The 22,288-nt window shown below is 39.3% G+C and overlaps 1 protein-coding gene across 1 annotated transcript; it reads left to right on the forward strand.

Moving 5' to 3' along the window:
* Positions 1 to 456: 456 nt before the first annotated feature.
* LOC113444246 (cytochrome P450 2K1-like) lies at positions 457 to 17,150 on the forward strand. The gene is made up of 9 exons (XM_026712906.2): positions 457 to 1,655; positions 5,620 to 5,782; positions 6,255 to 6,404; positions 6,705 to 6,865; positions 8,193 to 8,366; positions 10,696 to 10,840; positions 11,822 to 12,006; positions 16,285 to 16,426; positions 16,792 to 17,150. Exons 1-9 carry the CDS (start codon positions 1,473 to 1,475, stop codon positions 16,977 to 16,979), a joined length of 1,491 nt encoding a protein of 496 aa, XP_026568691.1. The 5' UTR covers positions 457 to 1,472; the 3' UTR covers positions 16,980 to 17,150.
* Positions 17,151 to 22,288: the final 5,138 nt, after the last annotated feature.

Below are 22,288 nucleotides of genomic sequence, written 5' to 3' on the forward strand. Positions count from 1 at the left end.
CAGCCACCAAACTGGTGGTTAAAATTTTTGAAATGCACCACTAGTCTGAATTCTGCACTATTCATAACTGTGCCCCTTAAAGTTGTTTGGTGAAAGTGATGAGAACACCCCAGTACAGAATTATAGTGAAGAACATTGACTGATAAAGAAAAGCACAGCAGTCTCCGCCTGCCTCCTTTTTTTTAATGGAGACTTTTGGATAATCATCATGATAAAACAACCTGTTTAGGCTACTACATAAGGCAGGAATTAGTACTGAGGCTTTTCAGAAGGAGAGGGGGGAGGGGGAGGGAGGGAGAGAGAGAGAGATTGATTGATTGATTATCATTTTGCTGAACAAACAACAAGGCAGGACTCTGACCACAACCCATGATGAATGGACCATAGGATTCCATCGCTTGGTCAGTCAATCTGTTAGACAATTTGGCTTTTAGCAGCTCATGTGATTTTTATTGTGCCAGCTGGTAATATAGCTGGATTGAAGCCCTGAGGTCTCAACCCCTGATCTTCCATTTCCAAATTCCAAGTAAACTCAATGCTTGCTAAACCTAGGAAAGGGAATCAAAATCTTTAATTGGCTCCAAGGTGGCTATACTATTTTTTTTGAAGCTGAGACAGATACTTCATCTTTCATACCATATCTGCTATATTTCTCTCAGTGAACGTGGGCATGCTTTTTCATCCGTATGAGATAATGGAAACAAACCTTGAAAACTACAGAAAACTTCCAAATTATAGGATCAGTTCAATAATGGATAAAAAGAAGTGATATGCTCCTTCTGTTGATATAGTCCAGCAAAGCTTGACAGTCATGTTTTGGAATATCTTTGCCTTATGCCTTGGGTTTTGTAAAGCTATGACAACTTTCACATTTCCATATTAATGATATAATTACATTTTCTGATTTAAGGTTCTCTTGACATTTCTTAGGAGATATTTGAAGTTGAGGCTGAGATCCATCTGAAGGCCAGAATGAGCAGCTGGTAGGCAAAGCAATGCCTGTGGTGATTGTGCTACTTCTTGAGAAGATAGGCAAATGTCTTATCCAGAACAGCTGGGAAGTAAAGCTATGGCTTAGAGAATTGGATGGTCAAGAAACTGAAGCTTTGGGACAACGGACACACATGAAAATTTACTTGGATCAGAATCAGTGTTAATGCATTTTCAAAAATCTTCCGCAGGTTGAAGTTGAACAATTAACCCAAATAAATTTCACAATGTTCTTTTTACTGAGCAAATAAATATTGCCAACAATCCTGTCTTACCTATGGCCCAAATAATTAGACAAGCTTTTTTATTCAAACAGGAAAAACAATGATTCACTGGAAACATATTTAAATTCCTGTATCTCTACAGTAGTGCAACACTTTGAGATATTTGTACAGGCATTATATTGTGCAGGAGCTATATTTGGTCGAATTGTATTGCATTTTCCATTTTAAATACTACAGAAAGTATTTACTTGAAAGAAAATGGATTGGATTCAACTTGTTTCTATATCACTCTTCTTTATTTTTCTGACTGTATTTCTTTTGAAAACGAACAGTTCCTGGAATAACAACTCCCCAAATCTTCCACCAAGACCAAGAATTTTACCCTTTCTTGGAAATCTCCTCATTATGGATATGAAAAGACCACACAGAACAATGCTAAAGGTAATGCACTGAGATGATGACTGAAAGCAACTAAACAAATAAGACAAAATTGGGTCAAGAGATTTTTGGAGATATTCTGCTTTTATGTTATTATTTAATAGTGATTGTAACTGTGCTATATTATGTGTACAATTACAAGATCTTGGCAAGATCTTAGTTATTTCATTTTGTGGACATAATCCTAACAATGGACAGATAAATTGAAAGAGGCTTTTGGTTATTTTTTTAGGAGGGGGTGGGATTAATATATTTTTGCGGGTCAATGTTAGGGAATTGCAAGAGGTGGTAGAATAAGATTGCTCCACTGTCTTACAATGGGTTAAAATTTACCTGGTTCCTACATTAGGAATACTATGATTTGGAAGCAGAGATCTCTGGAAGGGAATGGGTAAGAAACACATTAAAATATATTTATGGCCATTAAGAAATGAATAAATGCAGCAACCAGTAGTCAACATTCTTCATTTGTTTCTACATTGGTTATTAGCAAAAGACTTTTCTGTGGCAATTTGACTGGATGGTGGTTTCATCATGTCTGTTAAAACTTCAGCAAACTCAGGAAGGTGCAAGGTATTGAGATGTTATGGAGATGGTGGAGCACAATACTGCTCTGCACTGCTGATTGATCCATTTGATGGTTATATATTTAGCTATGTTTAAATATTTGAAATAAACACAGACTCACATGGTTTAATAATAAACACATGGTTTTCTATTTTATCCTTGGATTGCTGATTCAGTGAAGTATCTTAATCAAGAAGATGTTGATGGAAATGACAAAGAGCATTTTCTCCTTTGAGTCTACCCTTGAATTGATGTTGCCATTACAATTAAATAAGTAAGCCTTCATTAGTAAGGAACAGCTTTTTGTTCTCCCCATTATGGGTCATGTGGAAATTTTTCTTTCAGGCTAAAAGTTGGAATGTTAACCATGATGACTGCTGATGCATTTGGGTTTGTGGGGATATCTGTTTCTGAAAGAGCACCAAGAATAATGATTCTCTCAGACAGTAAAGGATCACATTATTCCAGTCCCACTCTCTCCCGCTAACTTAATAAGATAAGTTACTACCTTATCTACCTAAAAGGAAAGTCATTTCAAAAGCCAGATATGCTTGTACTGAAAACAGAAATTACTAGAATTCTAACCAACACTGATATATTGTCTCATTTCAATTTCTCATGATTTGGGATAGAAAACCATTAGATGAAAGCAAAGAGATACATAAATTAACTAATTTGTATTTTTATTGCCCCAATTACAATAAATAAGTAATAAATAAAAATGTTCAGATCAGCTATAGTAGTCTACAAAGGACTAAACTGAATCCACAGCTCTCTCAAATATATAGAGCTCTTTCAGTGTACAACAAACAATCTCTGGATAGAAAAAGTTTTTGAACAGAACAAAACTTTTAGTATTAAACAGGCATTTCCAAATACATGTCATTGCTTGTCCTAGTTTCAGTTTGCAATCTTATACATGCTTAAGAGGAGACATTGTTCTGGGAAAAGAAGTAAACAGTTGGTTACTGATAAACTAAGGGATGCGGTGACTCAGTGGCTAAGATGCTGAGCTTGTCGATCAGAAAAGTCAGCGGTTTGGTGGTTCGAATCCCTAGCAACGCATAACGGAGTAAACTCCTGTTAGTTGTCCCAGCTTCTGCCAATGTAGAAGTTTGAAAGTATGTAAAAATGCAAGTAGAAAAGTAGGGACCACTGTGATGGGAAAGTAACAGAGTTTCGTACACCCTCGGCATTTAGTCATGCTGGCCACATGACCATGGAAATGTCTTCAGACAGCGCTGGTTCTTTGGTTTTGTAATGGAGATGAGCACCGCCCCCTAGAGCCAAAAATGACTAGCACATATGTGTGAGGGTAACATTTACCTTACTGATACTGTTGTTTCAAAATATTGATTAATTGCATTTTGTAACAAAGATACAACTTGAGAATAGAATATTTCTGCTACTAAATTCATTTTATATAAACTTTTCAAGTTTTGTCATCTGAAAATTAAGAACTTAGAAGTATCTGGAAGATTTACATAAGGTCAGAAAGAATCTGGCAGCAACTGCAGGCTCCATTCTGGTCAAGTTCAAAGGGCTGCTTGTATAAACAAACATTCCATCCAAAACATGTCAATAGTAAGTCCTGTCCTGCCTGGTCCCATGGAATTAAAGGCCAGTGATTACATGTCTCTTAGAACAACCCAGGTCATAATCTATAAGGATGCTTTTATTTATTATTCACATCTGGAGCCATTGATCACACCAACAGTCTAAAATATTGTGATACCAAGATAACTTGGTTTCATTTGAAAGTGTCCAAAGGTCACTGAATATTTACATTTGTTGGATATATCTCACAGATCAATATGAACGAATTCTGGGAGCTTGATCTGTAGATCCATAAGAACACATAGATCTGTCTAAAGTCAATATATATTGCAAAATGTATTAAATATTTAATTTTCTGAGTTTTGGAAGCAATAATGCAAAGTGGAATGAGCTGAAGCCCTCGCTTAAACTAAAATGCATTTTATAACTGAATAAGAAAACTTGAAATCATTTCCAAATACTGTATTGACATATGAGCAGAATTGTTATCACAGGTTAGTTAGATATTGTTTTCCCCCATTAATTTCTACCATGTTTCCCCCCAAATAAAACCCTGTCTTATATTTATTTTCCACCAAAAAGGCACCAGGCCTTATTTTGGGGGAAGTCATCCACTGATTCACCTCACTTGCCACGTCACCCTCAGCCTCCTTTTTGCTGTCAGAGGTCTTCAGGAACTCATTTTTCTGCAGACGGCAAAGGCTTTCCTGAAGGCCTCTGCAGCCAATAACAAAGCTCTGGATCAATCAGGAGCTTTGTTATCAGCTATAGAGGCCTTCAGGAAAGCCTCGCCAGCTTTGCCAGCTGCAGAAGAAATGGGCTGGAAAGGCAGGTGTCAAGGTATGCAAGGCCTGGCTACAACTGTCCAAAGGTAAGTAGTAGGGCAGCTCCACCCCCACATCCCCACCCTAGCTTAATTTTTACCCATGCACTCTGGAGAGGGCAGGATCTTAATTAGGGCTTATTTGGGGGGGTAGGGCTTATATTGGGTGCATGTGTAAAAATAAGGCTAGGACTTACTTTTAGGGTAGGTCGTATTTTTGGGGAAACAGGGTACTTCTCTGTTATTTGAAACCACAATGACAGACATTCTTTGTCAGATAAGATGCTACTAAGGACTGAAAAGCAGAGCTGGCTTCCACCAGTAATTTGTAAATCCATGCACATAGCATGATAAAATATTTATCAGAAGTGTGTTTTAAACCACACAGTTTTGTGCAATAGAAAGCTCTAAGAATTTATCCAGATGGAAGTTATTTATATGAATTTGTCTTGTAATAAACGTCAAATTTTCATAAATATGAACTTATTTTATGATTTGTCTCCTAAAGTCTGGCACGTCAGGAACAATGCATCTAATTCTGGCTGCAATTTTTCATTTGTGTTACCACTTCTATTAGTGGGCTTCCTGAATCCCCACCCCACTTGCTACTGTGCTTCTTGCTATTTTCTCCAATTTCTCCCCTTGCTCCCCTTGTGCTCATGTACTCCACCATTATCCCCAATTTCCCTCTGCAAATTGTACTGTGCTCCCTGCCCCAACTCTGTAGTTGTATATTTCTGCATGAGTTTATTGGATTGGTCCATTTTTGCCATTTCCCATTCAACTTTCAAGAAGATATCCCGAACAAGCAATTCTGCCATCTTTACTTTGTTCCAGCAGATCTTTGGTTTCTGGTCCCCGAACAGCAAGTGTGGCACATAAGATTGTTTTCAACAATAAAAAAGATCATATTTTATTCTTATCTTTGTGAAACATGATTTACATCTGATGTCTGTTACTGTACATAAAGGGGTTTTCATGGTGATCTTCTACTTTTTTCCTCCTTATGTTCAATTCTAGTTGTCAAAAGTATATGGCTCAGTCTTCAGGATTCAACTGGGATTCCAGAAAATTGTGGTATTGGCTGGATACAAAACAGTGAAGGAAGCTCTTGTGAATCACGCTGATGCATTTGCAGAGAGGCCAAATATCCAGCTTTCTGATGAAATACATGAGGGCTTTGGTAAGCTTTTCTCATTCTATGTATCAGTAACTATCCGTGAGGGAAAAAGTAACTATTGTGAGGGGAAAAGTTAGTATTGACATGATATAGGAGATTTGTAGGAGAAAACATAGGAAACAAGATAGAAACTAAGAACCTGGCTGCCCTAAGATAGGACTGAAAAAGTGAGAAAGAGAACTGAAGTCAATTCTGCAAAGTTTTTGACCTATACTTTTCCTGATTTCTTTTAACCATCCTTGGACAATTTAATCTTCACACTGGATGGTTGGAGAAATAGAGTTTGTAAATAAGGGAATGTTTGTAATTTTCTGAGTTACAGAAAAGCTTCACATGAAACTACATATGCATTCGCCACACTAACTTTCTTACTCTGTACAATGCAGAAACAACTGCCATAAACATTCTCTTCATTATAAGGGCAGAAAATTTCAGTAATGCAAGTATGTTTTTTAGTTTTGCACTTTCTCTTTAGGTATCCTTTTTTCTCATGGGGAGAATTGGAAAGTGATGCGCCGCTTTACCATATCTGCATTACGGGACTATGGAATGGGCAAGAGGACTATAGAGGATAAAATAACTGAAGAGTGCAGGGTCCTGATAAAAACATTTGAATCTTATGAAGGTGAGTTGATTTTTCCTTCTGATGATTCACTTGGAGCTAGACATTCAGAGATTTATTGCAGAAAAGTTAACCGTCTACCTCTAGAGCTACCAACAAAGTTCCTCAAACACTCAAATCCTATTTAATATTCCTTTGTCCAACATATTCATTTTTTCCAGGACCAGCTATCAGTTTCCCGGAGAAATGTACTGTGTCTAAGATGGAAGACTTTGCCATTGAAGAGTCTTTTAAAGCTGATGTTCTTTCATAGCTGTAAATTAATTTTAATGACTTTGTTTAATTTTAATATTTGCTATATAGGACAACCATTTGAGAATACAGCACTTATGAATTCCGCTGTGGGCAACATCATAGTGTCCATTGTACTTGGCAAGCGATATCAGTATGAAGACCCCACATTTCAAAGACTAATAAAGTTAGTCAATGAAAATGTCCAGCTTGCAGGAAGCCCTCCTGTCTTGGTAAATTATTTTTTCAATTTTAAAAAGAGTTCATTGTGTGTTCACTGTGTTATCTTTACTGTAGTGTGGGATTGATAATAAATATTCCATGGTTTTCAAGATCCACTATGACAGAAAAAGCCCTGGTGTCTTATATGCTGTATGCCAGGGGTCCCCAACCACCGGACCGCGGACCGGTACCGGTCCGTGGATCATTTTGTACCGGGCCGCAAAGAAAATAAAAATAAAAATGGCGGCTTTCTTCGCCTTTGGTGAATGCTGCTGGGATCAGGGATCAAGGACACAAATGAAAGAAGGGGAGGGAGGAAGCAACCTCTCTCAGTCGCTCTCTCGCTCCTCCACCAGCCCAGGAAGAAACTGCATCAAAGAAGCCGGCAGGGTGGCTTTTCCTGTTGGTGCAGCTCCTCCGAAGTGCCCGTTCACCCCCCACCCCGCCGCCTGCGGTTCAATCCAGTGCTCCGTTCTGCCTGCCTGCCTGCCTGCCTTCGTTTCTGGTTGTTTCGGAGTAGCTTTGGCTGAGAATAATAACTATTCGCCTCTTTTACTCAGCCGAAGCTGCTCCGAAACAACCACAAATGAAGGCAGGCAGGCAGAATGGAGCACTGGATTGAACCACGGGCGGCGGGGTGGGCGTGAACGGGCGCTTCGGAGGAGCTGCGCTGACAGGAAAAGCCACCCTGCCGGCTTCTTTGAAGCAGTTTCTTCCTGGGCTGGTGGAGGAGCGAGAGAGCGACTGAGAGAGGAACGAGGCAGACACCTGAGGGATGAGGCTGAGGAAGGCAGGGCTGAGAGGCGGGGCTTCTCAGCCATCCTGCAGGGACTTGTCTTGAGCCGTGGAGACAGCCACGGGCCACCGCCGCCCAGCGCTCAGTTTTGAAGGCGCTCCTCAGCCCGGCGCAGTTCCTGAATCTGCAGCTGAAACTCTCCATTTTAAATGTCCCAATAGAAGAGAATATCTGTCGCTCAGGGTTGCAATGAGGAGGCATTGGCGCTCCCTGAACTTGGTGGTTTGCTGGCAGACATTTTATTACCCGACTAGGTAACAACATCAGATGTTATCTAGTCAGGTAATGAAAGGTCTGCAAGCAAGCCACCAAACTTGGACTCCTCCCCCCCCTCCTCCTTGAAAAAGTGTCCATCCTCCCCCCTTGAAAAAGTGTTTCTGCATGAAACTGATCCCTGGTACAAAAAGGTTGGGGACCACTGCTGTATGCAACCATTTCCCACTATGAAATATGAATACTTTTAATAACAATGTCTACATTGCCCACATGAAAATTATTCAGGTTTCTTCCATGACTCTTTTTATTCTTTTTGTATTTTTCAGTTCTATAATATGTTCCCCCTGTTTGGCTTTCTTTCTGGTGCTCGTAAGATACTTCTGAATAACAAAAAGGAATTGTTTGGTTTCATAAAGACCACTTTCATAGAACACCTCAAAGTTCTGGATGAAAATGACCAGAGGAGCTTTATTGATTCATTTCTTGTCCGACAGGCAGAGGTAAGGAAGTGTTTCATGCCAGAAATTCTGACTGAGGGGCCCTTGGTGCTCTCTGGGTTTGGTTATTTTCTTATAGATGTTTCGTCACCCAAACTCGGTAACTAGATAACTAGTAGTGATGATGTTACCTAGTTTGAATAATGAACTTCTGCAAGGAAAACAACGAAACCAGTAGTAGGATTCAAACTTTTTTACTACTGGTTCTGTGGGCGTGGCTTGGTGGCCCTGGCAGGGGAAGGATACTGTAAAATCTCCAGTCAGAGGTGGGATTTGCTGGTTCTCCGAACTACTCAAAATTTCTGCTACCGGTTCTCCAGAACTGGTCAGAACCTGCTGAATACCACCTCTGAACCAAGCTCAAAGAGCACCAAGGTCCCCTCATTACAATCTTGAGCTGATAAAGGTATTCTTCTTTATTGCTAATTCCAAATGAGCTTTTCATATCATATTCATACCTTTAAAGCAGAAAATAATAACTCATTTTTAACTGATAATTGAAAGTTCTAAACTAAAAACCTAGGGAGTTTCCTTAAAAATGTCCCAAAGAGTACATTTTGAGGGTTATACTAAAGTGCTACATGTAGTATGAATTATCTGCTGCAAAACATTTGTTTAAAGTATTAATTTCCTCAATTTAAATGAAGTTCCTTTAAACAAATCTGTTGCTGCTCCTGCTCCTCCTCCTCATAATAATATTAGCATTACTACTATAACTACTACTACTACTAATAATACATTTAAATTTGGCACAATCATCTGAGTTGTGCTGTCTGTGGTTATACCTTGATTGGAATACAATGAAAGTGAGATCTGTTTAAAAAAATAATTACCTCCCAAATCATGTGTTTTTTTTCCAAGACAACTTGTGGAAAGCAAAAAAATAGTTGTAAAGGGCTTAGTTAATGAAAGCCCTGTTTAGACATAGATACAATGCCAGGCAATTATGAAATAATGATTTTTGGTCATGTAGGAACTCAACTGGGGAGGGTGTCTTTTGAAAACATTGCTGAATATTTGGCTTGGGTTTTTTTAAAAAAAAAAATGTTTGGAGAAGCTTCAGTATGATGGAGATATTTTTTTCCTCCAATGCTTAATATTTTCCCTCTCTGGGAGTATTTCATTTATTTATTTACTGAGTTTCTGAGGCTTCAAAACATAGGGGGAGGAAGGAAGGAGGTATCTTCCTTGGCATCTCTGATGAAACATGCTTCCTTTAGCCATTACTCAGGTGTCAGCATCCACCCTAGAACCTTGCCATTTTAATATTTCCAATTCTTATAAATTAGATAGATGCTGGTTGCTTGTCCTCTTTGCTTATTTATTTTGTGATAACTGGACTGAAAGCAAAAACTCACTGATTTATCTTTGTAAGATAGTCTTGGGATTTTCAGGAAAAAGAAGGAAGAAAATTAAGATTCCTGCCTTGGGGTTTGTACTAGAAGACCTTCAAGGTCCTTTCCAACCCTAAAAAATGATAAAACAGCATATTGATTTAGAGCCAGAAATATTTCTGTTGGGGATTCTACCCAAAAAATATAGTAAGGAAAATGCATATTTAGTTATTCATATATTAACTGCTGCTAGAATTATATTTGCACAAAGCTGGAAGAGTGAAGAGATACTTACAGATGAGAATGTGATTACAAAAATATTAGAATGTGCAGAAATGAACAGACTAACGCTTGCAACTAAGGAGAAAGATCAAACTGAATGATATATGACATGGGCTTTATTTTATCAATGCTTAAACAACAAAAAAGGAAGTTAGACACAGGGAAACAAGGAAACAAAATAAAGGAGATATGTTAAAAGAGATAAGCAAATGTTATTGGTATGTTTAATATTACTATTTTAATATTGTAGAATTAATATGTGGAATATTACTATTTTAAAATTGTAGAATTAATATCAATGTAATGAATGATGTTTCACGTTTTGATTACTGTTCAACAAAGATATTTGTACCCAGACAGCACACTGTTCAACTGAAGATGGAATTATTATATTAAAAATAAAAAAAATAATTAAAAAGGGTTCTTTCCAACCCTATGATTTTATGAAAATAGGAATTTCTAGAGGACTTTTTATAGAATTTCATGCTCATTATTTTCATTTCTATGAATGTCTTAATCACAAATCATAGGGAGCTCAGTACTTTAGGGTGTTTAGAACCACCATTCCCACAATCCTTTTTATTGGTTTAGAAAGCTGGGGACTGAAATCCCAAATTCTGGGAGATGCTCCTATTGTTCAGAGTTTTCCAGCTCTCTGCTATTTAGTTGATGTGAGTATACTGAATATGCTTTGATAGACTATTTATCTATTGCAGGAGAAGAAAAACAAAGCAGAAGGATATTTTCATAATGAAAACCTAACTGCTGTCGTGAATAACCTATTTGCTGCTGGGATGGACACGACTTCAACCACATTACGCTGGGCCATACTACTAATGATGAAATATCCTGACATTCAGAGTAAGCATTTTTCATCTGGTTGGATTTCAATATTCAAATATTTTGTTAAATTAAAGTATAAGGCAATGAAACATTTTACAATTTTACAAAAGTAAAATTTCATGCCTAACAATTGTTGTCAGAAAAGGAGTAATGTGTTAAATGGTGTGGAATTTCTTTGCACAGTTCCTTTGTTGTCTATAAAAAATCCTTGGTTACTTGCAACATTCATTTAGCTAGGCCAGTGAGAGAGAACCTATGACATGTATGTCAAAGGTGATTATGCCATGGTGTTTTGATATATCAAAGTTTACCAACACCTAAAAACTATCCTTGAAAGCATGCCCCATTCTTACAAAAGGTTTAGAGGCTGTGGAGACATGTGAGAATAAGGACCTGCTCTTGCATGGCCTACAGAGGCTCTGAAATCATGTGAGAACAGATTTGGAGAGTTTGCAAAAGAGCTACTTCAAGAATAAAGGACTCATGGAACTCAAGCTGCCTTGGGTAGGGCACAGGAGCTAGTCAACAGAAAACAAAAACAAAAGCCATCATATGAAGGTAAATGCTGCACACAAGGACAATTGTGCCCTTCCCAAATCCCCATGCACCTTAGCATGAGGTGGCCTGTTTGAGTATCAACATCATTGTATTACTGTAAGATACTCATACCAGCAAAAATAAATTTTGTCCAACACTTGAAGAAAGAAACAATTCTAACAATATCTGACTGGGAATTTAAATTTGGAGAATATGCAGCAATGGCAAAATCAACATCATATATACACCACAGAATTATAACCAAATTCAAGCAAAAACATTTCCCTTATATAGAATATACTGTATTATTGCAGCATGGCCATTTAAAAAAAAAAATCTTGGATGATGGCATCACATTTTTAGAACTTTTCATGATACTTATCTTTCACAGTTAAATGTACCCACGGTTTAATGCAAAATTAAAACATTAACAAACATATTATAATTGCTTCATTTTCCTAGACAAGGTCTCTGAAGAAATTTCAAGAATCATTGGGTCTGCTCAGCCAAGGACTGAACATCGAGCAAAGATGCCTTATACTGATGCAGTTATCCATGAAGTCCAAAGGTTTGCTGATATTGTTCCAGCAAATGTAGCACGAGCAACTACAGTGGATATAACTTTCAAAGGCTTTTTCATTCCAAAGGTGATTAGTCTCATATAATCTCTTTGTTCATTCAGTGTTAGCCAGTGTATACCCTCTTAATTATTATGTCCAACCAGATCATCCTCCTGATAAGTTTGAGATCTATGTTATAAATATTACCAGTGTTCAACATTTCTATATGTCTGAAATTTAAATCACAATCCTTTTTAACTTTGAAATAGGAAGATAAAAGCTGATACAAACTAGTACATGACAAGAAAGTAAAAAGAAAAGAAGGAAATCACACAAGAAGCAAAAAGTGCAAGAAGAGGAAAAAAAGTTAAAGAAGTAGCTTCTAATATTCTTCATAGCAGTTATAAGTACAAATATATTTTCACCTCTCTCTCTCTAAGGTTGCATCATATTCTTCTTCTTTCTATATTTTACCCTGCCTAATTATTGAAACTCACAAGTTTATTTTTTATTTTTATACTAAAAGTCCATAAGAGGCTTTCAATCCAGAATAAATGTAGATAATGTAATGTCTTTCATCAAAAAGGTTAATTTACAATTTCAGCAAAATTTACCAAACTCACCAAACATTCCTCCTTAATGGCTAGTGCCTAATTTTTCATCTCTGTTCTGCTGCAATCATACAGTATATTGAAATAATCTGCCATGTGTTTTTTTCCCTAACTGTCTATCCATCAATCCTAAAAGGAAGTTCAGACTTCAAATTTAATCTTAACTTTTACAATCCTTTGTATCAAAGTATGTATTTGGATCCAACATTTTTAGCCTTTTTACCTCTCCACCAAACATGATAAAATGTGGAACAAAAGTTTAAATTTATATTTTAGCAATTACATGTTCCTCATCAGTACACAGTTTTTGCTCCATATCATAAGCATTTATCCATTTTATTTTTTTCTGATAACTGTAAGTAGGGCAACTATATCTTTCTGCTATTAATTGTTCTCTTGATCTGATTTTAACATCCCCCTGATAATTTTCCAATAGGTCTCTAATTTTCTCATACATCACTTATTATTTATTATATATATTTATGTATTTATTTGCTGTATATCTTTATGTTCTGTAATTTGCTAAGAGTTTCTCTATCTGGGAGATAGGCAGCATATAAATTTAATAAATAAATAAGCCAACTTCAGGAGTGGTGGTTCCCCCTAGTGGTCCCAAGCTAACCAGCAAAACCAACTTCAAATATCTTTCCAGAAGGTGGGAGCTGTTTTCACATCTGGTGATAAGAGTGTTCCACAGGGTTGTTGCCACAGCTTTTCTCCTTGACCCCAGCTGCTGAAATTTCTTAGCAGACAGGCTTCTTCCACTGGTGTGAGTGCAGTAGTCCCATTGGGTTGAGACAACTTCTCAGATACTCTGGACCCATGCCATATAGGGCTCTAAAGATAATAACTAGGAGCCTGAATTGGGCCCACAAGCAAACTGGTAACTAATGCAGGTCCTGCAACAGTAGTGTTATATGTGGCCATTTTAGGGCCCCCAGAGCTGTGAATGTTGTTCCATTCTGCACCAGCTGTACTGCAGCTTCTGAACATTTTTCAAGAGTTGCCCTATTTAGAGTACATTGCAGTAATCCAAACAAGAGATGAGTAGGCCATGAGTGATCATGTGCAGGGCCTCACAATCCAGGAAAGGGGGCAGCTGGTGTGCAACACAAAGTTGTACAAAGGCCTTCCTAGCCATGATTTCCCCTCACTCTTTGAGCAGGAGTCACAAGTCCAGGTCAACTTCTTGATTTTGTACAGATCTACTTGGGGTAATGCAACCCTCATCCAGAATTAAGGGTGATAAAGAACCAGATCTTGAGGTTATCTGCTTCTATAGCCATTCAGTTTTGCCAGAGTTCATCTGAAGCCTGCAGGCACTGAGACAGGGCAGCCATAGCATCACTTGGATCATCCACAATGGAGATTTTCTTAATTTTCTTTTTTCTTTTTGTTCAGATTTTTTTCAATCCCATCAAATCTTTCCTCCATTCCTTTTTTTAACTGTTGCAGTCATTTTTAAAGCAAATTCTTCAAACAGTTTCTGTTTGAAAATAAATATGTTGAAATGCCCTTATCAGCAATTTGTTCTAGGATCCTTCTCCCAGTTTGGATGTTTTTCTTGTGCTTGCTATAGTGAGAAAGTGGAAGTTTAACAGTTACTAGTCTAATAGATAATAAAGGCTGAGCACCAAAGAAACGAGGCCTGTGACCTATGGTGCTGGAGAAGACTCCTGTAAGCCCCTTGGTGTTCTGACCCAAACCTTGTTCCAAGGAAACAAACACCAAACAGAGGTAAAAGCAAAACCTTTTAATGCTTCTCTGCGAATTCTGTTCATTCACAGTTAAAAGGCTATGAAAACTAATTATCTCTGATAAGAACAGTTAAAAGGCTATGAAAACTAATTATCTCTGATAAGAACGAACCTTGTCAAGGTTGTGCAAGGCTGCAAAGAACACTAGATTAAATTGCTAAGAACTATTCAAAACCAAAAGTCTCCAAACACAAACCAGGATAGTCCAAACGTCCACAAGGCTTGGAGTGCAAGATCATCTTTGCTTCCTGCAAAGAATCCCAGTCTTTCAGGCTGGCTTTTATCTCTTAAGGGAGGGGACATTACCTTGCAGCCTTACTCCTGAGTCGCCCATGCTGCTGCAACTGCTTTTTCCTTTGAGCAGCCCTGCGCACATGTGCACTGAGCACAGGCTCCTCGGGGTCCTCTGCATCAATGCTTCCAGCCTCCACATTCTCTGAAGGTAGCATTCCACTCCCTGATGGTCCTGGACTCATCCCTGCATCACACACAGGCCCCTCATCCAAGTCCTCGTTCTCCAAGGTCTCAGCCGTCCACACCTACTTCCGGCAAACCACAACATTTGGACTGCAAGACGGTCAGTCCTAGAGGAGATCAATCCTGACTGCTCTTTAGAAGGCCAGATCCTGAAGTTGAAACTCAAATACTTTGGCCACCTAATGAGAAGGAAGGACTCATTGGAGAAGAGTCTAATGCTGGGAAAGATTGAGGGCAAAAAGAAGAAGGGGACGACAGAGAATGAGGTGGCTGGTTGGAATCACTGAAGCAGTAGGTGTGAGCTTAAATGGACTCCACAAGATGGTAGAGGACAGGAAGGCCTGGAGGAACGTTGTTCATGGGTCATGATGGGTAGGACACGACTTTGAAACTAACAACATTACTATGATGAGAATAAAGTAGGCTTTATTTTTCTCTTTTGTTTTTCTCTAATATATACTTTTTAGTCTCAGCTAGCTTTACATAATCACAGCCAAGCAGCCTAGCTCATAATATTCTTATCTTCTTGTTTTGTAAAACCCACCATTATTGTCCTCATATACAGTAGAGTCAGCCTCCCCATGTTAGTCTAATTAAGTTTATTTAATTTCAAAGATACTTTCATCAAAGAAAAAAAATCTATTTGTTCAAATCACTATCCTTTACTCTTTGAGACCTAATATCACAATCTTGTCAAGTGTTTTGTCTTTAAATTAAAAGCCATTAAGATAGGGTTTTATTTGTCTTCTTAATTTCACAAAGAAGACCCTCATTGAGATTCTTTAAGTCTTAGTGCTCTTCAGAATATCTTTCTTAAGTTCTAAAGCAATTAAACTGCAAAGTGATTAGGAAGTTGATACTTCGGCCAGTCAAATGTTCGTAAAAAGGCTGCAAAGTCACTATTGTAAATACCAATAAAGGAGAATATTTGTAGCTCAGGGTCGACATGAAGGGTCCTGAGCTTGCTTTTTTTTGCAGACCTTTCATTACCCTAACAAGGTAATATCATTAGTGCTAGTAAGGAGTGCTGTTTGCGGTCAGTTGACTGCAAACTGACAGCAAACAGCACTCCTTACTAGCACTGATGAAGTTACCTAGTTAGGGTAATGAAATGTCTGCAAGAAAATAAAAAAAAGCAAGCTCAGAGAGCACCAAGGATCCCTCACTATTATAAGTCCTTGATTCCTAAGCTACTCAACCCAAGAAATTAAATTACTGTAGTTTTTTTTAGAGAGGACCAGCTCTTCTAGAGCACACATTGATAATCCCCCAATTTCTCCTTCTTCCAAAGAAATTTTCTATCAGCCAAACCTGACCCTTAGCTGGCAGGTCCACTGTTGTGCTGTCTCTGCAAAGCTATTAATAGAGACATCTAACTGGTCATAACAATTCACCTGGAAGGTGTTCCATTCCCATCACATTGGCAAATTCATGTATTTTTAATGGCTTTTTAAGTTTTCATAGTAATGAGTAAACCAATGAGGAGTGCTAATTGTTTAATAGTTCATTAATACCTGCAGGGCACGCACATTGTTCCCTTGCTGACTTCTGTGCTCCATGATGAATCCCAGTGGGAGAAACCTCATGAATTCTACCCTGAGCATTTTCTTGACTCGGAAGGAAAATTTGTGAAGAGGGATGCATTCATGCCATTTTCTGCAGGTAACATCTTCTATCATACTTGTATGGAGCGAATGAAGAGTCTCAACAACAGATTCTTCCTTTCAACATTATTTGTAAAGAAATCATCAGAATAATCCACTCAACATTCTAAAAATGGCAAAAACTATAATAGGATGCTCAAGTTATTTTCAGGGATTCAGTGTAGAAGAAATGTACTGGAGGTTCATGTTTTAAAAAAAACTGCATTATTCCTTATACGTTTAATCTCTATTGTAAAATTTCGGATTAGTTCATTTTCATGCATGTAATCTGTCATCTCTGAGCCACCATTTTATGGCAGGAACTGCAAAATGTTACTGAAGAACCAATGAAACCCATTTCCCCATCCTTGTTCATTGTTACAGGTCGGAGAATCTGCTTAGGTGAGACCCTTGCCAAAATGGAGCTCTTTCTGTTCTTTACCAGCCTGCTACAGAAATTCACTTTCCAGACACCCCCTGGAATATCAAAAGAAGACCTGGACTTGACACCAGCAATTGGGTTTACAGCTCCTCCTATGCCATATAAGTTGTGTGCTCTGCCTCGTTCATAACATGAATCATCATTTAGATTCTAGATTCCTGTACTTCCATATGTGTATTTGTGATGTTTTTCAATCTTCTCTACCCACCAGTCTCTTGGTGGAAATATGCTATGATTATTCATACATTTTAAAGCTTACATGCCGCTTTGCAAAGCACAATAACATTTGAGATAAAAGCTAGTTTAAAATGGATTTCAGTTCTTGTGACATTCTTACAAGATAATGTAATAAGCAACAGCTAATAATAATAGTAGTAGAATGATAGGAGTTAGTAGAAACATCAGAAGCTTTGTGCAAAGATCGGTGGCACAATGGAAAACATAGTTGCCAGTCAACAGTGATAGATTGGGGGATGTTAATATCAAAATAAGTTTTTCAAGGAGACTCTCCATCACCTCTGCAGTTTGTTATTGCTCTGATTCCTCTGTCAATACCACTGAATAACTCAGGCCCTGGCTATCAAACATAAAAACCATCTGCTAGAATATCCCACCTCCTTTACAGGGATGATCTGAAACTGTATGGAAAAACACCATCTGAAATAGAATTGCTGCTCAACATTGTCCATATATACAGCCAATATATTGTAATGAAGTCTGGACTGAACAGATGCACCACCCTTACCATCAAACCAGGGGGAAATAGTGGAAACTAATGGAATCAAGATGCCCACGAGAATAACATCAGAAGTTTGGATGAAGACAATCACTACAAACTTCTGTGTATCCTTTAAGCTGACATCAAGCACACTGAAGCCAGGAACAAAGGTTAGAAGTGAATACATTAAGAGGGTGAAGAAGATCTTAAAGTTCAAACTCAGTGCAGGAAATACTATGAAGGCAATTAACACCTGGGCAATTTCAATTATTAGATACACAGCTGGAATAATGGACTGCATTCAAGCAGAACAAAAATCCCTAGATAGGAAGACCAGAAAAAGAATGACAATGACTCATGCCCTTTATCCACACATCTTCCTTTCTTCTCAGTAACCTTATCTCCAGCAGGCATAATCATAAAAAACAACAGTACACAATAAAACACAGTTGCATTCATTTATTGAATCTCAGCAGTTAGTAAGTATGTATGTGCTTATTGATCAGGTTACATACGTGAAAAGGGGAATGGGGTTAGGCTGAAGAATTTGGTAAAATACAAGAATATACATCTAGCCCTATTTATTAGTACATGTGCGCGCAAAACATAGTCACTGAACTAGTACTAACACCAGTTGGGATTCAACTGGTGTAACTACCGGTTCGGTGACTATGTATTGCGTGTGCATGTACTAATAAATCCCATCCCCGATGTGCATATGTACGCCAGCCCACACTCATGCAGCTTTCCTTCTCACCTCCCAGCTGGGCTGCCAAGCCACTAAGGTTAGAGACCGCTGCTCTAGAGATTATATGATCCTATCTGTACAGACTCCCTAATGGATAAACTAGTGCCTCACTTACAAGATAAGTCTGAAATGTCTATTCCGTCATACTTTAAAATTTATCCAACAGACTCCAAAAACTATCTCACAGTAACAGTTAGCTATGCACATCACCAGCAGTTGTCTTTAAAGAACAAGAGTAATTCTGTAGTTCACCAGTTCCCAGTCTTGCAATCTAGGCCTCTGAAGGGCTTCAGCTGGAGGGTAGCAGCTGATGCTGTTTGACAGCTCCCTTTTATAGTCAGCTGTCAAACAGCATCAGCCAATCGAAACGGTCCATGTTCTCGCTGGAAACACGGACCAGAGTGAAGACTTCAGCTCAGTCCTTTCGGAACACAACACTCCTTTCTCCCCGAACAGAGCATGCATAGTCCTTTAGATAACTCGGGTGCTTGCGCAGGTGCCAGATCTTCTCAGCCCCAATGAGGCTGCTTCAGGATGGGACTCCTGCTTCTGGCAATGCAGGAGTAGTCACCACGGCTTCAGATAGCTCAGGGTGTGGGACCGATGACTGTCCAGGTAGGCTCGCGACGCTGTCGGGTTCATGGTGAGTTTCCTCAGGCGCTGGTGCTCTCACTGCAGCAAGAACATCCAGAGAGGCACCTGTAGAAGTACTCCAATGCCTCCTTAGTTGGTCAACATGGCCACACCAAATGCGACCATCTTGGACTCTGTAAGACTTAGGGCCAGTTACTGCCACAATCTGCCCAGGCATCCACAAATGTTGACCAGCGTAGTTCCTGCCAAAAACCTGCTCATTTTCAGCAAACTGCCTAGCCTGGCTATTTGAGCCCAAGGGTGTGACTGGGCCATAATTTGGATGGAGTCTGTCTAAAGTGGTCCTCAGACGGTGACCCATGAGGAATTCAGCTGAAGACCTATTTGTGGTGGCACAGGGAGTCATGTGCTGGATTAGGAGGTACTTAGCAAGTCTGGAGTGCCAATCTATGGGCCCAAGCCTCTCCAGGACATCCTTAGCAGATCTGACTGCCCTTTCATCCAGACCATTACTGGCAGGGTGAAAAGGAGCTGTTAGGGCATGTCTGATTCCTTGGTTAGCTAGGAAAACCTCAAATTCACAGGATGTGAACTGGAGGCCATTATCAGACACAATGGTGTCAGGGAGGCCATGGGTGGTGAATATTCTCATTAGGGCCTTAGTGACAGCTTCTGAAGTTGTGGAGGTCATTAAAGTCAGCTCTACCCATTTAGAAAAATAATCAACCATCACTAAGAATGTTCGTTCATGAAAAGGACCAGCCAGATCAATATGCAACCTGGACCAGGGGGACCCTGAATCTTCCCATGTTCCAGGAGTAGATGCTGGTGGGGAAGTTCTGGTGGCCTGGCATGGCTGGCAAGCATTCACCCAGCTAGTAATCTGAGCATCCATACCCGGCCACCATACATAACTGCGAGCTAGAGCCTTCATCCTGACAATGCCAGGATGACCCTCATGCAGGGCTTCCAAAACTGAGGTCTGTAACTGGGAAGGGATAACTACCCTGGTTCCCCAAAGCAAGCAGAGGAGTCCCATCCTGCAGGAGTCCCATCAGAGCTGAGAAGATCTGGCCACCTGTGCAAGTACCCGAGTTATCTAAAGGACTATGCATGCTCCGTTCGGGGAGAAAGGACTGTTGCATTCTGAAAGGACTGAGCTGAAGTCTTCACTCCAGTTTGTGCTTCCAGTGGGAACACAGACCATTCCTATTGGCTGATGCCATTTGACAGTTGACTAAAAAAGAGAGCTGTCAAACAGCATCAGCTGTTGCCTGCCTGCTGGCTGCCTTGTTAGCACAGCAGTCACGGAAACCCTTTATTGTTTCAATAAAGTTTATAACTGAAGTTTGCTCCGCGTTCACCTCAGTCATTCTGCCGCTCACACTACAGATTGCAAGAATTTACTATCAGCAACTTGAGGCCAAATTCATTAAATCTAAATTTGTCAACCATGTAATCTAAACAATTGAACATGTTAACAATTTACAAATTGTTTCATAACTAATAAGCCCTAATTCTCAGCAATTTGTTCCAGACCCTCAGCATTAGACAAGCAACATGGTTTTGTAGGAGAAAACATGTTGAAGATCATATGTGACAGTATAATGCTATGGAGAGAACTCCACTAGCATGGTTATTTAAGAGCAACATTCCTAGAGCAATCATTCAAGTATAATGTTTTCCAAACATTTTCTGGCTGAGCTAATCAACAGAATTTATAAGTCCAAGTTCAGATGGATATTTTCTTTTGGATATTTAAAACTGAGTTGGAATGAAAGGAAATAAAGAAGAATGATGAATAAGTAAAAAAGAAGGAATGGTTTCTAATCTTTTTGACAGCAGTTATAAATGCATTTATATTTGTGGGAAGAGAAATCTGGTCCTGTTCCAAGCCAGGAGAAAGATGCTGGAAATAAAATGGAGGCTGACTGGTTGGAAAGAAAGTCTCTGTTTATTTGGTTTCCAGAAGCCTCAGTGACAGCAGCATGTTTCTGGGTTGGCTGACAAAATGGCTGAGTGAGTGGATGGATCTTTATAAGGTTTTTTCGGGAGGTTGTGATTGAGATGCTCCAGGGGGTTTGCAATGTAACAAGCCTTGTGTCTTTTACTATTTCAATGGTAGTGGATTAATCCTAAAGGTCATGTCCTGTCCTTACAATTTGGGTAGGGGAATGTAGATTTTAATCCCATCAGCTTCAACCAGGGGTGGGATTCTACTGGTTCGCACTACTTCTATAGAACCAGTTGTTAATGTTCCCGTTAGTTTGGAGAACCGGTAAAACGGCCCCCTAGCTGGCCCTGCCCCTCTCCGCCCACTTCTCCTGAATCCTCCTTCTCTCTGCTGCTCAGGACCAGTTTCTGATGGGGGCGGATTCAGAATCTTTCCACTGTTTGGGGGAAAATTTTGCTCTCCCAAAATGCTGCTTTAAGTGTGACAGGACCTTGCAGTCCCATTGCAAAGTCCCGTCACGCCTGCCTCTTTAAGCATGCTGCTTTAAATCCTGCCTGCCACTAAAGCATCTCCCAGTGGACTGATGACGGCTAGGGTGGGGGCTGCTCAAGGTTCCGTTGCAATTGCACGCCACCCCACTTCCCCTTTTCTTCCTTTTCCCACCACCCGCCGCTGACTGGAGCTGTTCGTCCAAAACCAGGTGTGTATATGTGTGTGTGTGTGTTTGTGTGTGAGTGAGAGAGAGGGGTAGGGGGAAAGAGAGGAGGGAGAGAGAGAAAGAGAGGGATAGAAAGGGGGGAGAGAGAAAGAGGGGGGAGAGAGAGGGAAAGAGAAAGAAAGAGAGGGAAAGAGAGAACCCAACCCCTGGGGGACTGCCCCCAGAGTGACAGAGATGGAAGGAATAATAGGGTCATATAGAAAGTCAGCATACAGGCATCCGATCCTGGTTGCCTTAGGAACCTTTTGTTTACAATATCTGTAAATTTGGAATTTTCCCTTCTGTGCTACAAATTCATTTTTGTTAAGAGCATGGGATGTTTGAGTGTTACATTTATTTTGTGTGCATTCATGGAAATCATTAACTTTGATTTGTCAGTCTTGGGTTGCCTGATTATTACCTTCAGGTGAATTCCTGAGGTTAAATAGAGCCTAACTAAATAATAAAGTTTCTCCATTCACAGTTTCTAATGTCTGGTTTTTGAAGAAAGGGTCATTTCTAAAGATGTTATTATTCTTGTAAAGTTTGTTTTGTTTGTGTAAGTTCTTTGCAGCAATGCCACATATAGAGACACAATGAAGAGAAATACTATCTGGGTATAGGTAATTAAAAGTATTGAGCCTGAGGCTCTTGTTTTGCCTGAGATCTTGGATTGGGGTCTGAAGCCTGTAAAGTCTCTTTTACATCTACATAACTGCAACTGTTCT

The sequence above is a fragment of the Pseudonaja textilis genome, chromosome 1 (assembly GCF_049901715.1).
Source record: "Pseudonaja textilis isolate UNSWEBS1 chromosome 1, rPseTex1.2, whole genome shotgun sequence".
In the NCBI taxonomy this organism is placed as follows: Eukaryota; Metazoa; Chordata; class Lepidosauria; order Squamata; family Elapidae; genus Pseudonaja; species Pseudonaja textilis.